This window comes from Chanodichthys erythropterus, chromosome 6 (assembly GCF_024489055.1).
Source record: "Chanodichthys erythropterus isolate Z2021 chromosome 6, ASM2448905v1, whole genome shotgun sequence".
NCBI lineage: Eukaryota > Metazoa > Chordata > Actinopteri > Cypriniformes > Xenocyprididae > Chanodichthys > Chanodichthys erythropterus.
The window spans coordinates 35,602,531-35,622,488 of NC_090226.1; the positions used below are offsets into that span (position 1 = coordinate 35,602,531).

General features: G+C 39.9%; 3 protein-coding genes across 3 annotated transcripts; 2 read left to right on the forward strand and 1 right to left on the reverse strand.

The window, feature by feature from the left end:
* The first annotated feature begins 2,943 nt into the window (after positions 1-2,943).
* rpl29 (ribosomal protein L29) lies at positions 2,944-5,688 on the forward strand. The gene is made up of 4 exons (XM_067387585.1): positions 2,944-2,992; positions 3,258-3,307; positions 3,419-3,483; positions 5,515-5,688. Exons 2-4 carry the CDS (start codon positions 3,271-3,273, stop codon positions 5,614-5,616), a joined length of 204 nt encoding a protein of 67 aa, XP_067243686.1. The 5' UTR covers positions 2,944-2,992; positions 3,258-3,270; the 3' UTR covers positions 5,617-5,688.
* Positions 5,689-7,430: 1,742 nt separating this feature from the next.
* mybl2b (v-myb avian myeloblastosis viral oncogene homolog-like 2b) lies at positions 7,431-17,745 on the reverse strand. Its single transcript, XM_067387586.1, has 15 exons — positions 17,529-17,745; positions 16,842-16,938; positions 16,432-16,503; positions 16,231-16,323; positions 14,738-14,958; positions 14,042-14,174; positions 13,860-13,916; positions 13,494-13,685; positions 13,067-13,339; positions 11,962-12,104; positions 11,774-11,873; positions 11,534-11,644; positions 8,886-9,002; positions 8,656-8,805; positions 7,431-8,117 (listed from the first exon to the last, which is right to left on the reverse strand). The coding sequence occupies exons 1-15, from the start codon at positions 17,546-17,548 to the stop codon at positions 7,989-7,991; spliced, it is 1,908 nt and encodes a 635-aa protein (XP_067243687.1). The 5' UTR covers positions 17,549-17,745; the 3' UTR covers positions 7,431-7,988.
* Positions 17,746-18,604: 859 nt separating this feature from the next.
* On the forward strand, positions 18,605-19,475 carry si:ch73-303b9.1 (uncharacterized). Its single transcript, XM_067387588.1, has 2 exons — positions 18,605-18,641; positions 18,741-19,475. Exons 1-2 carry the CDS (start codon positions 18,617-18,619, stop codon positions 19,307-19,309), a joined length of 594 nt encoding a protein of 197 aa, XP_067243689.1. The 5' UTR covers positions 18,605-18,616; the 3' UTR covers positions 19,310-19,475.
* Positions 19,476-19,958: the final 483 nt, after the last annotated feature.

The following is a 19,958-nucleotide window of genomic DNA, read 5'->3' on the forward strand; positions in this document are numbered from 1 at the left end:
CACAACTTCATCTCTGTAACAGAAGCCAGATGTGTAGACAGAGACGCGATGCAATGCGTTTGTTCCTGCAGCTTCATTATACGGCACCAGTGAACACAGATGACTACATCAAACACTCACATTAACATGGTACTCTGGATCATGTCCTGAACATGACTACTCTCCTGAATATAAAGGTTCCCTAAAGAATCTTTCAGTGAACAGCTCTTAAAAGAACCTTTTTTTTCTTACTGACTAGAATATTTTCATAATATAAAGCATATATATAGCATCTTTTGTTCAATGGGAAGGTTCCATTGATGTTAAAGTTTCTTCATGGAACCATCAATGCCAGTAAAGAACATTTATTTTTAAGAGTGAATGGTAATACCATGGCACTTTTTGGTACTTTGCTGTATTTTGTTTTATGTTTGCAATCAGTAATAAAAATTGCATAGGTATATTGTGTCATTTGGCATCTGTCATCCATAGAAATATGTAACTCCTCATATGACATTCATATCAGGCTTTCATTTATAGCCAAACGCAGCAGTGGTTTCTGGGTAAATTCAGCAAACTCACTGCTTGTGGCACAGCAGATAAGTGAGAAATGATAATATTATTCCAATGAAGAATCTGTTTTGATGAATGGAGTGATTGTGGGATGTTTGTGGCGCTGTAGAGTGTGTGGTATGACTGAGGCATTCTGGGATTTCTGCCGTATAGCAGTGGCGTTGAGACCGTGTGACGCCGGCTTGAGCTGTTACATAAAAGAGACTGTGATGCTGTAACACGAACCCTAGAGCCGCGTCATGTTATTATGATCTTGAAATTAAAATTCACCCATTCTGTTTTGTAAATACACGTTATAGATCTTATTATGAACAATTAATCCATGTTTCATTTTTTAAAAATGTTTACCGTTATTATTCAGAACATGATCACTGGATCTCCCAGGAATCTCCAAAGATTTAGTGCACTTAAACTCCGCCCCTGCAGCTCTTGCTCATCTGCATACACTTTTGAGAGCTACACCCACATCTCAACATCCAATCAACAACTGATGCACAGAAGCCACACACCTACACTCACTGCAAACAGAGAAATTTTCTTTTACAGGAATCTTTGTTTAAGGACTACAACAAATGGCTGGTAGGGACTACAACAAGCTTCTTCCCGGGTTAGTGACATCACTAACAATAACATTTACATAAACCCCGCCCCCGAGAACACTGAACAAAGGGGGGCGGGGCCATGTTGGTCTGCTTTAGAGAAGAGGAAGAGTTGTTGTAGTCGAGTGTTGTTGTCATGCCGTCATTTTACGCCGGACTGCTTCACAAACGAGGCTCAATTCAACACAAAAGATGAACATGACGGCACATGCTAGTGGATGAGTTGAATCAACTCCACAGCAACTACATCAATTTATCCACTAACCATTCAGAAACGTCTAAAAGTTGTAACTTCTTCCTGAGTCTCTCCATCAGTGTCGACTCCGGTTTGAACAATGTAAGGATGAACACTTTCCTCATTTTGGCTGCGTGAGATTCTCCAGCTTTGTTGTTGTTGAGCTGTTGAAGCTCCGCCCTCTTCTGGAGCAGCAGCTCATTTGCATTTAAAGCGACACACACAAAAACGGCGTGTTTTTGCTCACACCCAAATAGGGGCAAATTTGACAAGCTATAATAAATGATCTGTGGGGGATTTTGAGCTGAAACTTCACACACACATTCTGGAGACACCAGAGACTGATATTACATCTTGAGAAAGAGACATTATAGGTCCACTTTAAAACTATATTCTGTATGACTGACATCATGACGGGTTCGTCTTTACCTTCAGTCCTCTCAGGCCCACAGGAATGATATGAAAGCGGTTTTGATCAGTCTGTTCCCGTAATAAACTACATATTCTTTTAGAAAGAGGCTGTTCGGTGGTCTATATTTAGACCATTGAAGTCCTGCATATCATTAGTAAGGCAGGCCTGAGCTGAGGAAACACTATTAATAGCAGCGAGTGTGATTGCTTCAGCTTCACTGGAGAATGGCTGAGATGTGAGAGGAAGAGAGATCACACAAAGATCTGATGCATCTTCTGACTCCATCACTGCAGGCTGGGGCTTCCTCTGAGAAACAGTCACAACATGTTTATAAATGTAAATATGTACATCTGTTGGCAGTGTCTTCCTCTCATAGTGAGTGTACTTCTGTTCGTGTGAAACATAAATATGAAGCCATTACTGAATGGGAGCTGCTTCTCTCACCTCACGTGATCTCTGTTCCATCAGCGGATATGACGTGTGTTTACACTGACATCTGCAGGACATTCGCTGTACTACATCACGTGTAGCGTTCAGATACAATTTACCATTCGAAATTACTTAATATAGCTATTATTACACTTTTATGTTATGTGTGTGCTAGTTTTATAATAATAATTATTATTATTATTGGATAATGATGGCTCAACAAGTTACTTTCAATAACTATATTAAGTTTGTATTTTAAAAAAAAAAAACTTCGTATTTTGATTTATGGCAGCATAATGTTTCAATCCATACAAAAATAAAATAAAATAAAATAAATTAAGCTATATGTATTCTATCTATGGAATCACATTTCCGGCACATAACAAAAACAGATTTTGTAAATCATAATTATGACAGTAAAAGTTGAAATTATGAGATAAAGTCGAGATTGTGACACAAAAATTCTAAATTATGACTTTCTATGTCATATTTGGGACTTTATTTTACATGTCGTAATGTCATATTTATGACATTTTAAGTCAGAATTTCGACTTTTTGTGTCATAGTCGTGATTTTTTACTTATGTGTTGTAAATGGGATTCCACAGTATTCACAGTTAAAAGTGAAATAAAATCATGAGTGTGTTTGTTTACATGTGTGAACGATATGATTTGCCGCAGTTCACATCCGGTGACGGAGACTCTTATCTCCCACAATGCCTTGCTCTCTCTCTCTCTTCCGGTTGTCGTCCGCTTCGTGTGGCAGGTACTGAGCTTGTGTCCGTGTGGAAATGAAATCTGAATTAATCCTCAGAAAGTGTGAAGTGTTATTGTGAGATGAGTTCAGTATCGTGTCCAGAGACACTCGATGAGCAGCGCGAGAGCAGTATTGATCCCGCGCGCCGATCATTATTGAGTTATTGATCTGTTAGCATGATGCTAATGCTCAGAGTGACTATAATATAAACATTAAATTAGTTCAGAGTGTGAATGATCTGATTTACTAACTCTTTCATCTGTTGTTTTATCAGACAGTGATCAGAAATGGCCAAGTCGAAGAACCACACCACACACAACCAGTGTAAGTGTCCGAGTGTGTGTGTGTGTGTGTGTGTGTTAACTGTTTTAATGGCATTTAATGTGTGTGTGTGTGTGATGCTGTGAGTTTTAATGATATTTCATGTGTTTGCAGCTCGTAAGTGGCACAGAAACGGCATCAAGAAGCCTCGCTCTCAGCGCTACGAGTCTCTCAAAGGGGTAAGACGCTTCCTGTGTCTCTTCATCTTCATCTTCATCACCGCTGTGTCTGATGTTAGAGCTGCTCTCCATCAGTGTTGGTCCTGATGTTTGAAATGGGGAACAGAGTAATGTTCGTCTGTTAGAAGCGTCAGTGTTCCTGCAGATCATGGCGCTTGCAACACTGCGGTCATGGGTTCGAATCGCAGGCAGTGCATGAAGTAATTTTAAAGAATGAGAGATTGAATGCAGGATAAATGGATCTGAGTGTCTGTTGATGCTCCGCGTGTTTCATCTGACATCTTCATTGATTAGAAACTAATGGAAAATATAAAATACTGTTTGAAAGGTGAAGAGCACATTAGTGATCACTGACCAATGGGAGACGACATCTCTGCCCATTTAATGGTTTGTTCTAATGGTGTTTCGTGATGAATATCAACACTGACTCTCAGCGGTTCTGATCCGGTTACAGAGCGAGACGTGATCCTCTATTCTGCAGTGTTTGTGTGGATTATATTTAAAATGAGACGTTTGATCTGAAACCATGAATTCCCAGGTGAAAAAAAAATACATTTCTATAATATACTTAAAGCGCTCTATTTTCGTGCACTAATTTTGTACTTAATATACTAATTTTTCTTTAGTACTTAAGATCATCTTAAGAACATCTAAGTGTACTCAACTGTGCTGTTGAGACAGCATGAAATATATATTAAAAAATGTATTTAGATACCCCTTATAGTACATTTGAACCCATAGTGCACTGCAGTGGTAGATATTTTAATTACAGATAGTATATTATAAGCACATTTTAGTTCATATTTGTCTCAATAGCACACTTAGATGTTCTTAAGATCTTAATATACTAAAATTTCTTCTCTAGTACTCAAGTACAAAACTAGTGCACTAAAATAAAGTGCAATAAAATATAAATATAGTGCTGTCGATTGACACACTTCTCAAATCTGTTCAATAACTATTCACAAGTTGATTTAAATTGAGTTTTGGTTATCGGGTACAGAACTGTAGATGTTTTTTTTTTTTTTTTTAAAGGTACAATCAGCACTCAAGTTATATACAAACATTATATATATATATATCTATATCTTTCAATGAAATTGTTTTTCTACTCAACATATAATATGAAGGGTGACTGTGATAGTCGTTTTCATTAGATTTATTCAAACTGAATATTGAAGAGCAGATTAAGACATGATGAACGTCAGAAGATTCAGAAGGACTGACTGAAGTGAATGTTGATTTGCTGCTGTAACTAGTGTTAAAGAGGAAGAGATGATCGTTCAGGCCACATTAAAGAGCCACAAACACGTTTACTGACTGAAATTAGTGATGAACCTGACAATCTGAAAGCTGAAAGTGACGGCTCGCTGGCGTTTAACCGATCATCTCTTCCTCGTCACTGCGACTTACAGCAGCAAATCAACATGAGCATCAGAAGGAATGTTGAAAGATACAGAACTGAACTGAATCATGTCTCACGTAATCCATCAATCAGTGTTTCGGCCGCAGGAAGACGTCAATAAAACCTCAAAAGACATTCAATGACCATGAAGTTGATAGTTAGAAAAGGAACGTTTTGATAAATAAATGCTCTATATTATACATTTACTCGACCTGTTCTTCAGAATTTAATGTGTAAATGAATCAAGCATGAAAGTTTCCTCGTTCCCTCTGTAGTTTACACCTTTGAGGTTTTTCCTTGAGGAACATGAACCTGATGTGTGTCCAGTACTGAATCACAAGCTTCAGGCAACACTGAATCAAATCCGCCCCGAAACTGTAGCGGTGCTTCTCTGAGAATGGAAGCTCAGATCGAGCTCGACTTCCTGTGACGCTCCAGTGATGATTGCTCCGGTCGATCAGGGTCGAGCGGATCTGAGGCGCTCCGTTACAGCGACTGAATGCATGTTGAGTTTGTAAGGGTCACACGCTCGACCGGTCAGCTCATGTTCATGGCTGTAGTGAGAGGACTTCCTCAGCTTCATGTCAGTGTTGGTTCAGCTTTAATGCCTGTGTTTCCTGTTACAGGTGGATCCCAAGTTTCTGAGGAACATGCGCTTTGCCAAGAAACACAACAAGAAGGGGGCGAGGACTATCGCTAGGAAAGCGGCAGCGGCGGCGACTAAATAGATGAAGACCGCTGTACAGACGTTCTCCAGAAGGACTTTATACCAAACACAATAAAGCCATGCTTTGAGAACATCCTGTCTGTCTCGCTCTCTTAACTTCATGAAACTTATTAAAACTCAAATATGTTTGTCAATGTTTCTTTTTGTCAATATACACATGTATGTTTTTATTTTGCTCTTGATCTGTTTAACTGTTGAAGTAGATATTCAGCCTTTCAGAACAGGGAAGTAAAAGGATTTTCGCACCATAAAATCCCTCAAACAGCTGTCAATATCCAACAGTGAAAATGGAGTTTGTTTCTCTTCAAATAAAAGCGGTGGAAGCGACCCACATGACTCTTCTAAATACACACACTGAATGAAACCCTGTTGATGATCCAATCCTATTTTGCTGTGAAAAACGCACAAAAAAATGATGATCTGAGAGCAAAACATGGGATTTATAAATAATGAAACTTGAACGCAGTGTTTTGTGTTCTCAGGAAAGTTCAGCGTAGTGTTCACCTGAGAAGCTCACAAACATTTGACTGGTTCCTCTCAAGATCGTGGCAATGTAGTTTACAAATAGTGATAAAAACCACTTCAAATTAAATTTTTGTTTGATATTTATGATTTGGGGATTATTTTATGGCTCCAAAATCTTTATTTACTTTACAGTACGTTACGGAAAGGCAAAATATGCCTAATGCCTGCTTCTAATTTATCTTAACAGTTAAACTAATCAAGAGCAAAATATAAAATGTGTGTGTATATTATGTGATTCAAATGTATTTCTTGACCATTTTTAAAGTTTTATGTTAGTTCTTGAAATCCACCCTTCTGATGGGATCAGTATAATCCAGATTTTTGGGATCAAAGGACTCAATCTTACCAAAAAGTTTTGAAAAACTGATTTGATCCAGATCAAAACCAAGATTGGATCTAATCTGAATTCAGAATCCTTTTTTTCCTTTTGAACAACCCATTTTCAAGAATTGATCCGGTCAGATTACTTTTGAACAGCTGGCCCTAGGATATTAAGCTTTTCAGTACAGGAAAATATAAAAGATTTTGGCAACATAAAGTAATACTCAAACAGCTGTCAATATTAAACAAAAATAACATATTTAGCTTTCATTTTTTTTTGTTTTATTTACTGTATATAAACCACATTGCCACATTAATCAGAAATGAACCAGTCGTAAGAAATTCCTAACAGTCGCATTACTGCAGGTATATATTCGTTTTTGTTGTGGGTCACATGAGGTGCTACGGAAACCCTGAAGGGAGGGAGGAAAAATAAATTAACACATTTGCTTTCCATTGAATCTTTAGCAAATGAGCTCAAAAGCTTTGAAATATGTTTCTTCCATCTCATATTTGTTCCTTTATTGCCTCCAAATGGATGTTAGTTTAAAGGAAAGTGAAAATGGAAAGGGGTGTGTTTCTCTTCAAATAAAAGCAGTTAAAGTGACACACACGACTCCTCTTCATGTAGACACACTGAATGAAACCCTGTTTGGAGCTGCTGATCCAGATCTGATCTGAACAGGTGTATCTGGATCCTAATTTGCTTTGAAAAATGGCACAGAAGCAAAACGTGATTTGTGAGGAGAATATTGTTATATATGATGTATTCTATGTAACTTTGGTCAGTGTTTACATGTTGTATATAAACTTTTCATGCTCATCACAATTTCCCTCCAAACTCAAGTTTCAGAATGTGTAACACAACTATATTTCGAGTTCAGCTATTTCAGTTTTCCTGAAATTTAGTTATTCTGAATGTGAATTCCACAAACATACAGCGTTAGCATCGAAACAACTGTTTTATTTTTTTCATAGCATACAATAATCTACTTTTTTTTTTTAAAGAAAAAACATGTTTCTATGCACACTTAATTAAGGCCTCATCACATGACTTCCGAGCTCCTAAAAGTTATTTTACAAAACTTCAACATGTATAATACTTTCCGAACAGCAGGAAAAACTGTCAACCTATTTTTTTTTTTTAATACACAAACTGTACAAACAGCTGGTGCGTCACATGACCTCTCGCAGACGTCTACTTATCCTTACAGAAACGCAGAAAATGTCAACAGAAGATAAAAAGATACTGAGATCCCTGAATATATATTTCCCCAGCTTGGCATTTAAAATGTTCGCTGCCACATCGATAACAGGTCGACAACACATAAATAAAACAAAAGAGCAACACTTATTATACAGGGTTAAATGAAGTAAAATGAGTTCTGAATGCACTAATAAGCCACAGGAAACGGGACGAGAGCATTATCAGAAAGAGTCTATTCTGGAACAGTAATTGGGTTCATATTCATACACAAATTTTCCACATTATGTTTTGTAAAGAAAACCGAAGCATCTGCGCCGGGATCAGGAGAGGATGAGGGCTCGGTTCGGGGCGTGACACTTTAAAGAGCGAAGGTACCGTCGGGCTTTCTCCGTCATGATCAGCTGGTCTTTTGTCCGTCCACAGACGACAGTTTCCCAGGCTGGAGACATCTATCAGACGAGGAAAAACGAAATCATCGTTACAGCATATATTACACTTCAGTGGAAATTTAACAACTGTTTAATGCCTATTTTTATATTAACACAGTTTAACTGCCCCTCTTATGCTGTTTTAAAGGTTTGTAATGTTGTTTCTCGTCTCCTACAACAGGTTCACATTCATCCAGGATCAAAAACACTTTAATTCTCTCATAATATCCACTGCAGCATCAGCTCTTTTCTCTCAGTGTCTGAAACGCTTCCATCAAGGATTCGGTCTCTCTAAACCCCGCCTTTCTGAGAGCTGCTCTGCTGTGATTGGTCAGAAACCAAACGCTCATTATCATATCTGAATCTCGCAGTGATACGAACAGTAACGACGGCGTCGGTTTTACCGTATCAATCTCAGCAGAAAACAGCGTCTTCTCGACATGAACGACACGAACCAAACTCTTCCAGTCTCAGATACAGCGGTGTTGTGACGGTCTTATTACTACATACAATTGGCAAGAATTGTAAAAACTAATGTTCTGTAAATGACATCACTCACAGGAAGGGGAGGAGTCATCTTCAGCATCTGCGGCGCAGGTTTGGAGGGAAGCCCGCTCTCATTCGGTCCCAGAATAAATCCCTGATCCAGCAGGTTCTCCTCCTTCACAGCACAGGACGTCTCGAGAGGGAGCGGCCGCACGGTTTGAGCCTGCAAAATCAAAACAACACTCGCTCTATAATCTGTTCAGGGACACCGGGCAAACGGCACACATCCGTCCGCTTCTGTACCTTCTGATGCGCTCGGACCGCGTGTTTGATCTGCTGCTTTCGGGCAGAAACCGTCTCGCTGCAGTCGATGACATCGAGAGCCAGAGATTTACGCACTTTCTTCATGGGAGGACGATACTGTGAAAGGAGACAAACAACTCAAGACAACAGCAAACAAGTCATCTTGATCTTAGAAATCTGTCGACAAGAAACGACCAGATCAGTAAGAGCTCGAAATGATCATGTGATGATCTGATGAATAAAAAGCCAATTAGTGTAATAAGAACATCGGTCCACCTTCAGATCGTACTTCATGTGTCTTTCAACTGAAAAGTATTTTTATAGAAACAAGAAAAGCCTTTATATTGTACGTAACATTTCAGGATGAACGCCGACTGGACTGAAGCAGCTCAGGTTTACTCCATTCACATGCGAGTCTCAAATATGATCTTTTGAGGAAGGGTCATTTGTTCATCTCTCAATCATCATCACAGGTGTAGCGCAGGGTGTTTTGCTCCCCACAATAAAAATGTGATCATAAAAAATGTTGTCTAATTTGCATGGGATGGGAATTTCTTCCTAGAGCAGGGGTCCCCAAACTTGTTCCCGGAGGGCCGGTGTCCTGCAGAGTTTAGCTCCAACTTGCATCAGCAGGCCTTCCTGGAAGTTTCTAGTATGCTTAGTAGGACCTTAATTAGCTGCTTCAGGTGTGTATGATTAGGGTTGGAGCTAAACTCTGCAGACACACCGGCCCTTCAGGCCCTTCTCCTGTCCTAGAGGAACCGAGGTCCACCACCAGACTCACTAAATCCTGTGGGAAACACTATCAAATACGATATTCAACAAAAAAAAAACGTCACATGCCATTTGAAAAAAAAATAAAAAAAAATAAATAAAATTATTTTGTCTAAAACATTTCCATATTAAAAACAATATATACATAAATTTTTTGTTTCTCTGACTATTGCAGTACATGTCAGGCTTTACAGGGTTAAAGGAAAAGTGTAAACTACATCTCATTAGTGAGAGTAAAACACTGCACATCCTAACAGGCATGTTAAAACACTGAGCCAACTTAAATTACCTCTTTAATTTGAGAATTTACTCATCTGTAATGTTTTTGGAATAAATACTTGATGAAAGCAGGGTTTACATAACTGAGAAATACTTGAAAGCTACATGTTTTAATTTATTTGGTTACACTTTATTTTACAGTTCAGTAGTTACATTGTAATTACTCAAATAAGTACTGAGTACTATTAATTAACTATGATGTTACTATAGAGTTAAGGTTAGGGTTAGTTACTTGTAATTATGCATAATTTACTGTTATTACTACAGTAAGTACATGTAGTAACATGTAACTATGGCACTAAAATAAAGTGTTACCATTTATTTTAAGATCAATATTGAACTTTTTTAAATAATACTGCATGATCAGCAGCGTGTTAGTTTGTGCTGTGGTTTCAGAACCCTAGACCCTCACTGCAAACCTCCGTACGTTAAACGCATAGTTCAATATTCAGCCGCCAGTTACTCACACTAGTATCGTTCTAATCCCATGAGCCCCTCTCTCTTTTTTGGACCAGGACACACTCGTCCATATTACGGCAGTGAACAGCAACCGCTTCAAGCTTTTACAGTGGCTAAAGCATCACAGAATGTGACCGTGTCAAATAATCACAGTCTTCTGGGGTTTACAATAGAGTTTGGTGAAAAACAAACCGAATATTAATATATAACTGAATGAAAATCCTGCCCTTGGCTGCTCGACTCTGTTCATGAGACTCTATTAGAGCCACGGTTAGGCATGTGACGGTATCAAATTTTCATGTTGCGATTAATTGATGAGGCTTTTATCACGGTATACGGTATTATCACAATATTAAAATAAGTTGCAAAACCATTTTTGTTATAGTTTAACAGGTTAAAGAACTCTTTTTGTAATAAAACAAAAACAACTCTGACTGAAAGAATTAGGCTATAAAGAACAACAGATAACACTTTATTTAATGCATTAACTAAGATTGAGCAACAGCTACATTTGTTACAGAAAGTGTTATTTTTTGTTAATGTTAGTTTAGAAACACAACTGATCATTGTTAGTTTTATCTCAAGTCCATTAAATAAGTTATTTTGATTTTAGTAATGTTATTAAATAGTAACTAAGAAATTAACATTAATTAATAATAATTAATACTTTATAAGTACTTTTATTGTCAGTTTAGTGATAATGAATTAACACGTTAACTAATGAAGCTGTATGTTTTCAAAGTTTTACTGAACAATAACAAATAATCAGAACATTTCTAATCATAAGGGCATGTTGTAGTCCAGATTAAAATATAAAAATGTTTAGGTTTGAAAATAAATATCCTTTTAAGTCATTTTAAAGTATTCAGTATTTGGTGCTGTGATGAACAACACTGAGATTACAAAAAAATGGCAGATTAATTCATATTATGGACGAGCGCGAGCGGGACATTTTTTTTTTTGAAACTCTTCTTTTGTGGTCCAAAAAAGAAAGAAGGGCGTACGGCATTAGAACAACAGCAGGGTGAGTGAATGATGGGTTGATACTGAATTTAGGGTGAACTGTCCCTTTAAGAGATGCATTAATGGCACAGTGGAAACTGTGTTCATTCATGACATTCTCTTTCCTCTCTTACCACTTGTTTGCGTTTCTTCTCAGTAGGAGTTTCATCTTCTACGATCAACTCAATTCCGGCTTCGCTGCGCAACACTTCTTTAAGGTCCTCCTCCAGATTTGGTGTCGGAGGCTTAAGAAAACCAAACCAAAGACACAAAAAACTTTTTTTTCTTCATCTCAAAGCATCAAAACTAGAATATCAAACAAGAGGTCAACCTTCAGCTTAGTTTTAACCTCAGTTATTAGAAGATGGTCTCACCAGTGGCCGCAGAGGGCCGTATTTCTCCATGGCGTTCTTAAACGGAGTGGGCGTCCGGGGCGTCGTGTCCAGATCAGACTTGTGATTCGGTGTGATGAACCTACAGGAGCGGAAACAGAGGTTTAACAGTGACACAGGAAGTCAAGTGATCTGAATCCAGCGGTGTGTGAAGGAACGCAGAGCCGTACAGAGAGTTTTCCTTCTGCGTGAGCGGGGTTTTGTCCCGGTGCAGCGGGGTCGTGACCACCGCCTTCTGGCTGCACACCGGCGTGGAGGTCAGAGACGGGTTCTCCAGGTCCAGCGTGTCCTGCTTGGTCCACATGTTGAGGAACTGTGAAAACATTAGGATAATATTACAATTAAAGGCTATTTTACAGTAAAGAAATATGAAATGAACGCAGTGTCACTGAAGCGCTGAACACTGAAGCCTTTCTGAAACAAAACAGTCTTCTTAAATCAAATACAGTTAATGTCATGTGGGCTATGATAACGTTCAAAACATGACATTTAAAGTACTTTATATTTAAAATAATACAAGTTTTGTGAAATGTTAAACCTCACATTTTAGCTTTAAACCATTTATTAAAGAAAAGGGATGAGTGGAAATCATAACTGATTATATTTATATTCATTCAGATCACACATTAGCATCTATCCCACTCCGATCAAGCGCACATGCTGAAAACACAGAGTTCACGCGGACAACGCTGTGTGACGTGAACAAAGTATATCGATGGCCGAAAACAATGAAATGTTTCAGGCATGACATGAGGCTGGATACTGAAGAACTTATATTGGTCAATATTTGCCATTTTTTATCAGCATTGTTGCGTTTTAGTTTGGCTGATCTGACTTTTATCTTGACCCTGATAGCTCCTATGTGTTTTTTGTAGGCCAAAACCCCAGAAACGGGTACAATTTTAGCACTTCTGGTTCCATCATCCTGAAGTCAATGTGTTTTGAATGGGTTTTTGTTGAATAACTGAAACGAGGTCAGTGCTGAACACAAACTAACGAGGTGACCGTGGTGTAGATGATTTATAGCCAACGTTTAGATTTTCACTTCTGCTGATTGGATTTAAGCTTCAAAATTCATAAAGTTGTCATTTGTGAAGATGATCATGAACAAAATGTGTAAAAATCTTTTGTGTTCAATCCAAAAGCCAATGAAAAAATCGTATCGTGTTTTTGTGGATTCGGCCTACAGAAACACAGATCTGTTCTCCGTCTTCACTATTTTATTTAACAGTTCAAGTGTAACATTTTGAATTGCTTCGTTTGTGAAGAGCGCACCTGTGAGGGAGAGAAGGGCAGGATCTTGACCGGCGTGCTCTTCGGGGTCATGGAGTCGTTGGGGTCGGGCGAGAGGGCGATGCGGCGGCGGCTGCGGCGGCTCAGGATGGACGGGGGCGTGGCTCCGCCGGGGGAGATGGGGATGAGCTCTCCTTTGCTGCCCTTGCTGAGCTCCTGCAGGGCGCTTCCCTCCAGACGGAACTGCAGCAGCTCGGAGCTCTGGCTCTCCTCCGGCAGCTCGAAGTCCGACATCGTACACCAGCCCTCCAGATCCTCCAGGAACAAACCAGGATTATGGTCACTCACTTACCCAACATGCTGTGAGTGCTTTGTGTGCTGCTCAAACAGCGGCGATATTCGCTTCACCCGTGACTGTCATGATGCTGTGGCTCACACTATAATATGCAGTTTTCAGGGTCTAACTCACCCCGTCCATCAGCTCCATCACCTCCTTCAGGGTCGGGGCCGCTGACGGAGACAGGAATCCGGAGCTGTCCATCACCCAGGTGGACACGTTAGAGTCTCCGCCTTCACTTTTGGGGGTTGTTGGAGCTTTTGGTGTCTTGGGAGAAGCAGTTTTCTGTGGAGCAGTGGTGACCTTCTCATGTGCTTCAGGATCCTGTGAATAAACAAGCCTGTAAGTCATGAAAATATATATATATATATATATATGCTTGTTTGTTAAATCAGGGTTTGAACAAAGTAACTGCTTCTAAATAGGATGTGAGTAGCAGGCCTAAAACTGAATTTGTGTGTATATAATGTTTTTAAGACTGTGTTTTCATGCTTATACCCGCTTTATGACTTCTCCTGGCAGTCCCTCACTGGCTCCGTCATAGCAGAACTCCACCTGCGCACACACACACACACACACACACACACACACACACACACACACACACACACACACACACACGTTAAACTCAGACCTCATCAGCGGTTAATGGTGTCAGTCAGAATCACGGCTGAGCGCACCTGCTGCTGGCCGGTCTCGTCGCTCTCGGTCTGCTGGAGCTCGTGGAGCGTCGTGTCCACACCGGTGTAATAACCCGTCTCCACCTTACGCTTGATGGTGGAGTTCCAGTGGTTTTTCACCGCATTGTCTGTTCTGAGAAACAAACGTGCAGAAATACACAGAACTTGTAATCAGAGGCTCACGCTTCATGATTTACACTCAGCAAGTAAACGGCCTTTTAGTGTAATTGCAAAAACATCCAGCTTTAGGCTGTTGATTTTTATAAAGGAAAAATAACAATTTTTGTTCTTAGTTATATTTCAAGATGAACACTTACTGGACTTCATTATCCAAATCATGAGTATAATATGACCATCATCTTTTGAAGAAGGTTTATTTGTTCATCTCTCAATCATCGTTTGTTCATAAATCTAAGCATTTAAATTTCATCCTACTAAGACATTATTGGCAGATATTGATATTTACATGCATCATCTGCACTCATTTGCATATATTTTTGCTCAGTTTGAGCCTCTGAATGGTATATTTCTATATTCTCACTATATGAGCCATAAAAGCCTGATGGATCACATGATACTCAACAAAAAACACAAAGGTTTTTCTTGTCATGTCAGGTTTTACAGGGTTAAAAGCCAAGCAGTCGACGAGTCATTCAGAGCGTCTAGTCGATTATGAAAATAGATCAAATCTGAGACCTTCCGGGCAGCAGTTTGGCGATCTCCGCCCAGCGGTTTCCCAGCACGCAGTGAGCCTTGTAGATGATGAGATCTTCCTCCGGGGTCCACGAGCACTTCTTGACGTCTGGGTTGAGGTGGTTGTGCCAGCGTTCCCGGCACTGCTTTCCCAGACGGCCCTTCAGGTGTTTGGCCACCATCGCCCACTGCTTGCTGCCGTACTTCTTCACCAGCTCAATCACCTGACAGAGCAACACACATTGATTGGTCAGGATTACTGGTGAAGAAATTGCCATGTGAGTTTCCACTGTTAATATTTACACTGCATGAGGATAAAGGATGATGTGTGACCTCAAACATGACTCACTGAAACACAGCAGCAGCCTAACGTCAGCCGCTCGCACTAATGTGAACTAGATGAATGTGTGACGATATGATGTGCGTATCCAAGTGTTTGTGCGGAGTCCCTCTCAAAGCCATAGTGAGCGAGAGCGGAGCTCCTCCCTGATAACTCGTGCTCTCTCTCATAACGTGTGAAGACTGACGGAAGGAACACCAGCGACGGTGAATCAGGAACAGCATAACGGTCAGTTTTTCAGTTCGTTTCATTATATCATGTTTATGTTTTTACCCGAGATTACATTTGTTGTCAAGGCTGATAATGTTTGCACTGATATTTCTCTTCTAACCCTTTCAGTTTGCTGTATATTTATTTATTCAACTGTACTCGTGTCCTACATTATGAAAATATATTCCTTTAATTTCAGATGTTACTTATATTTTAGGTAATTTATTTAGTTTTTGATCTCAGAAGGTCATGTGGTGTTCTTGATGCGGTGATGAAAACACTGACAGCTTTGATGTTCCCGGTCATAAATTATATTATTGATATTATTATCATCACCAAATAATGGATTCAATCTTTTCGTCAACTTGTTTACAATTTCTTTTTGGATCTGATTGATCCGAGCTCATGCTCTTAAGGTTCTGAGTGAAAAAAGTGGATAATTTACCAATATTCAACAAAGTATGGACATTTTTTGTGTGCTTTAATGTTTAACCAGGAAGTTTGTTTTTAAACGCTTTTATTTTGCACAAAATCACATTTGTGTTCCCAGTCAAAGACGATTACTGAGGCGTAAAATCAGTCTGTTTCATAAAGAAACACTAATCCTCTCCTATCTGAAAGAGAACAAGTTGACGAAAAGATTGAATCCAGTAACTGGTGATAATACAGCATATTTTTAAGTTATTTTTGTCATTTTTTACCACAAGTGTAACAAAAAAAGTACAAAAATTAACCCAAAAATGTCAGGAAGCAGTTATTGCCTGTGTGAGCAAACTCAGCTAGTTTGTCCAATGTGATCACATTAACATTTTCAGGAAACAGAATATCCTCTTCAGGTCAAAATGAATCAAACACAATATTAAATGTTCACTATTATGGTTCAGTATTTCTCCTGCGGCTCATCGACTAATGGCTTAAATCTTTAGTCGGAGTTGATGAAACACACCTTCTCGTCCTCCTCTTTGGTCCAGGGTCCTTTGACCAGATCCGGATCCAGAACTTTGAACCAGCGATGCTGACACTGATGCTCCGATCGGCTCTTCATGATGAAACAACGGACACGTTTAATGGAGACATTAATGTGGAGATGAATAAATGTTTGGCAGAACAACAACGAGTCTCTCATCATTGAGGCGAACACACTCACAGGTAAAAAGCCAGCGATGTATTTCCAGTCATTTGGTCCGACGTTCAGCACCAGTTTCCGCAGCTTATCATCCTGGAAAATCCAATATAAGCTTTATTTTCAACAAAGTTCTTTGGGATTGAAGCTGAATAACCCATGAGACGGTAAACGTGTGCATTTATTCTCTCATCAGATCAAACAACCAAAACATTCACACATTAAGAAGTACAAGAATCACAGGAATCGAGCGAGTCTTTCATTCACATATAAACACTGGAGTGTAAACGTTAGTCTTTGGAAGGATGTGTGTAACATCAGCCTCTTGACTTATGAATAATCTCATCTTTGGGTGACGCATAATGTTGTTATTACTGTCTATGATTTCAGCAATATAAGGCCAAGAGATGTGTTTGATCACATGATCACTGTACCTCCTCCTGCGTCCATTTCACCTTCACTTTCCCACAATCCTTCTGGTCAGCGACATCAGAGTCTGTGTCCTGACACATGGCCTCCTCCTCTTCCTCACTGCTCACACACACACACACACACACACACACACACACACACACACACACACACACACACACACACACACACTCATTAAGGGCTGGGAAACATCTCTGTCTACAGATCAGCAAACACTGGCAGCTGTGTGTTGATCTTCTCTGAGTGTGTTCACATCAGATAATGTTCATCATCGACAGGTTTGAACATCTCAGCGTCATTTCTGACTAAACATCAGCGATAATAAAGTCATAATTTCATCACTCTAGATAGAATAATGCGAATGTAAAGCATCAGCTTTCTCAATCTACTGGCTGATATCCTCAATAAATGTCATCCACATCTCTCAGTTCTTATTTAAACGCACCCATTACAGTGGTTTGTGTTATTAATAACATTATAAACACAGTCTGACTGTAATCTGGTCAGTTTCGCAGCGCGAGTCTCTCTTTGTGCTCTTATATTATTATATTCGGCGGGTTCACGACATCATTCATGTCAACAATCTCTACAGTCACAATCATTGTGTTTAATGATCTCTCGAGCTCATTTTCATGCCTAAAGTAAAACTTTATTACACAAAACACGACAATAATAAACTCTGTACTTACCCGCGCGCCCACCACGACATTTCCCTAAAGTTTGTTCTAAACACACCAATAAAACACACTTCACGAGCACACAGTGAGCGCCACACACACACGCAAAAACATCTGTGATGTTAATGAGATAGATGATCAAATATAATAATAGTTTTCATTAAACAGCGCCGGATAAACATCAGCTCCTGCGCGCCCAAGTTTCTATCTCGCGCTTCTTTTTCTCAGCCATTCCCGCGAGCGACGTCACAGACACACGCTGCGCGCGCACCTTCCTAAGCACAGGACGCAGTGCGTGCGCGCTCGGAAACACATTGACGCGCTTCTTTTTTGGAATCACGGTAAAGTGATAAAAATAGTTTTAATGTACTTTAAAATTAACAAAATGTGTCAGAAACATCTACAATATGTATTTGTTTTGAATAAATTGCAGTTATTAATTTAGAAACCTCTGATAATTTAAAATCGGAACATACTGTCCTAATAGGGAACAATTTTACAATGTGTTTAATTAATATAAATATGCATGACTAAATTAGTTTTTGGTCGTTCGTAAACATTTTTTTTTTTTCCACGTTGCAAATTACTAAGAGCTCAACGAGTAAACAAATTTCTGTTTCTCATCATTTATCTTCGATTATAACATCTTTTATATTTTACTATAACAATCAAAGATGGACGTGTTTGAAGAATTTAGCTATTGATAATATCATTTTTGTTTTATTAAATTTAATTTTATTCATTTTATTTATTAAAAGGATTTGAATACAGATTAGTTCATTCTGCTGAACGAGTCGGTAAAATGAGCCGATCAAGGTTGCCAGATTTTCACAACAAAACCCGCCAAAAAACTCAAAACTAGCCCAATCGCGCTTCAAGGGGGGTAAAATCTGTGTTTTTGGGATTCCTCTGGTAAAATTCAGGGGATAAATATCGTTATTTGGCATCAGTGTTAAAGTAGCCCAATCCCGCAGGAAAACGCTAGACTTGGCAACACTGCAATCCCTAAAGCAGCCAGTAGATGGAGAACTGCTCATTAATGGCCCAATCAAGCGCAGCTATAAATGCAAGCTGAGTCTAATCAACTCCACACTTTCCTAATGGATTCAGGACGGGACAGACCTGGTGAAGTCCTAACATATATATTAAATAAACACAAATTTTGATGTTTTAAATGAAGTCTAACAGAGCTTTCTCAGCAGTAACACACTGTTTGTTTCACAGAGCTGACCGTGAGCGGCGAGGGCCCGTCCATGTCTGACTTTGACAGAGGGTTCTGCACGGACCAGAGTCTGTCCCTGTCAGCGGTGTCAGTCGACGGGTTCCTGAGGCCCAGTAAAGGCGTTGTGCTGGAGTACTCGGAGCCCAACCCGTGTCTGAACTACTCCAGCCTCTTATCACCTTTAGTTGCTCTCAACAAGAACGTTCTCTCTCCAGGAAACGCCTTGAGCTTGGCGCTGAGCAGCCCGGTGGAAGGAAAGTCCTCCACGCCCTACGAGAGAATCCGGCTTCAGAAGCCCGTCCTGGCCAGCTCGCTGGACCTGTCCTGCGTGGACCTGACCGCCACCCACCCCTCATGGGAGGTGTCCCTCGTGAAGGCCATAGTCGAGAGCCCCAAGTCATGTCTGGAGTCCTCGTGGAGTCCCATCAACCCGCCGGCGCCTCCGGAGGTCTCGCTGCGGACGTCTTCAGAGGAGCTCCAGCGCTCCTGGAGGGAGACGGTCTGGCAGGGGTCGGCTCCGGCAGTCCCAGATCCCCGAGAGGAACTGAGCTCATCCAACTTGGCCATGTGATGCACACCGTGTTTTAGGTATAAAAACATCTAAATATAGCTCGTTCTGACCTTCTGCTGTTTCACAGATGATGTGATGAACAGCACCTGTGATTGTGTAAATATATTTGTACTATTAATGTGTTTCTAGAATGTTTTTCATCAAAATAAAGTGTTAAAGTGTATAACGAGTCTGCTGAAGATGATCAGTGTTGGGTGAGAGATTCACACTGCTAAAGTCAGTTTTCCACATCAGCCTACGAGTGACACGTGTCTTTAAAAAGGCCAAAATATGTCAGGAAAAGTTATGGCTGTATTATTTTGAACATTATTAATTTATGGGTCTCACATGTGTAAGATTGTACCGTACTGTCCTAAGTGTTAAACCGTGATCTGAACAGCTGCAGCACATCAACTATCACCTCCTGTGTGAGGAACATGTGACTCGTCACCCAGCGTTTAGCTTCAGGTGATTGGCTCACATCAACATGCCAATAAAACTGAGGGAACATGTGGTCATGTGACAGTGAACCATAGCAGCGGTTCCTAACCCTGCTCCTGGAGTGACCGAGAAGTGCACATTATAGGGCCGTTCACACACAACTGTTTTCAAATTAGAAAAACGTTGTTTTGGACGTTCATTTACACAACAGTGTTTTGGGGACTGAAAA